The 1609-nt window shown below is 36.5% G+C and overlaps 1 protein-coding gene across 1 annotated transcript; it reads right to left on the bottom strand.

The window, feature by feature from the left end:
• Nucleotides 1-206: 206 nt before the first annotated feature.
• Nucleotides 207-1190, bottom strand: LOC122035827 (receptor-like protein EIX2). Its single transcript, XM_042594956.1, has one exon. The coding sequence runs from the start codon at nt 1188-1190 to the stop codon at nt 207-209; it is 984 nt and encodes a 327-aa protein (XP_042450890.1).
• Nucleotides 1191-1609: the final 419 nt, after the last annotated feature.

The raw sequence follows: 1609 nt of genomic DNA on the forward strand, positions 1-1609 counted from the left end.
TCACATATGGAATTGAGGTTGATTGGTGTCTCACACACATGTTTGAGGAAAGAACATATGGATTAACAATATGGTTTGACTTAAGCACACTTTTCATACATGATCCATAATTTAAATACTAATGTCAACCTTAATCCATTACAAGTCTGAATATTATAAAAGTACAAGTTCTTAGTGTATACATAAATTCTAGAATTAGTTCAGGCCTATTTAAGGCTAAATTTTGATTGCATATACATAAACCAACCACAAATCCTATCAATGATTAGAATGTATTTGATTCTTGTGCTCCTCTTGATCATAACTGCACCCAGGAATCCCCAGAAGCCAAACACAAATCCAAGAGCAAAGCCAATGAAATACCAAATTCTTCCATATTCATCATCTTCATGCATGTCCTTTTCTTTTGCTACTCCATTATCAATGGTTGGATTGTCGCCTGGGCACTTGATTTGGAGTGGCTCCCCACAGGGCTCAGGGTTGTCAATATATGACAAGTTGGTGAAGGTTTGCAGCTGACTGCCCGTTGGTATTTTTCCAATCAAATTGTTGTAAGATAAATTTAAAATGCTCAGAGAATACAAAGCAGAAATGCTCAAAGAAATTCTACCCGATAAGTTGTTCTTTGAAAGATCAAGTGATTCTAGTTGACTCATAAGACTAATCTTATCTAGTATGTTTCCTGAGAAATGATTCATAGACAAGTTGAGGAAGTGAAGGCCATGAAGGTTTGTGATCTCTGTAGGAATGTCACCTGAGAGATTATTGTTTGAGAGATCAATACTGGTGACAATTGAAAGCATAGTAGTGAACTGAAGTTCTATATCCTTAGCAGTTATGATGACACTCTCCAAGTAATAAATGGAACCACCATATAATGGAGCAGATTTATTTGTGTTCTGGCTTGCCATCATGGAGGTAAACTTGCCAAAACTTGGAGGCAAAGAGCCAAAGAGATTATTGTGAGCCAAGTTTAGCACTTGGAGGGATGGGATCAGAAAGAGCTGTTGTGGAATTGCACCGGTGAAATTATTTGACCTTAGAGAAAGAACTTGCAATACTGATAGTCTCCTTCCAAACCATCTGGGTATAGCTCCGGACAATTTATTGCAACTCAAATCAATAACTACAAGTTGATTGCAATGCTGTAAAGTTGATGGAATTGTACCAGATAAACTATTATTATTCATGTGCAGTGATTGCAATCTAGCTAAAAATCCAAATGTTCTAGATATGCTGCCAAATAATTTGTTGTTGGAAATATCAATGATTGCTAGCTCTGATGCATTACCCCAACAATCTGGGATAGTTCCAGTAAATCATTATTGGCGAGGTTCACAATTTGCAATTCTCTTTGTGTACAAATGGAAGACGGAATGCTTCCATTCAGTTTATTATTGGACAAAATCAAATAGGAAATGCTAAACTCACCAAACATGCTTTTAGGAATTGGTCCAGAAAAAGAATTGTGAGAAAAGTCCAAATATGCATCCTGAGGTTGTATTCTTGGAAGGAAGACTTCAAAGTTGTTGTAACTCAAATCGAAACTTCTTACATCCTTGAAGCACTCAAAAGACTCGGTAACATCCCTCTCATATGATTGTGAGAA

This window comes from Zingiber officinale, unplaced genomic scaffold (assembly GCF_018446385.1).
Source record: "Zingiber officinale cultivar Zhangliang unplaced genomic scaffold, Zo_v1.1 ctg116, whole genome shotgun sequence".
Classification (NCBI taxonomy): domain Eukaryota; kingdom Viridiplantae; phylum Streptophyta; class Magnoliopsida; order Zingiberales; family Zingiberaceae; genus Zingiber; species Zingiber officinale.

Coding starts and splice junctions, on each gene's coding strand:
- LOC122035827 (XM_042594956.1), bottom strand. CDS start 1,190: ATGAATAATAATAGTTTATCTGGTACAATTCCATCAACTTTACAGCAT.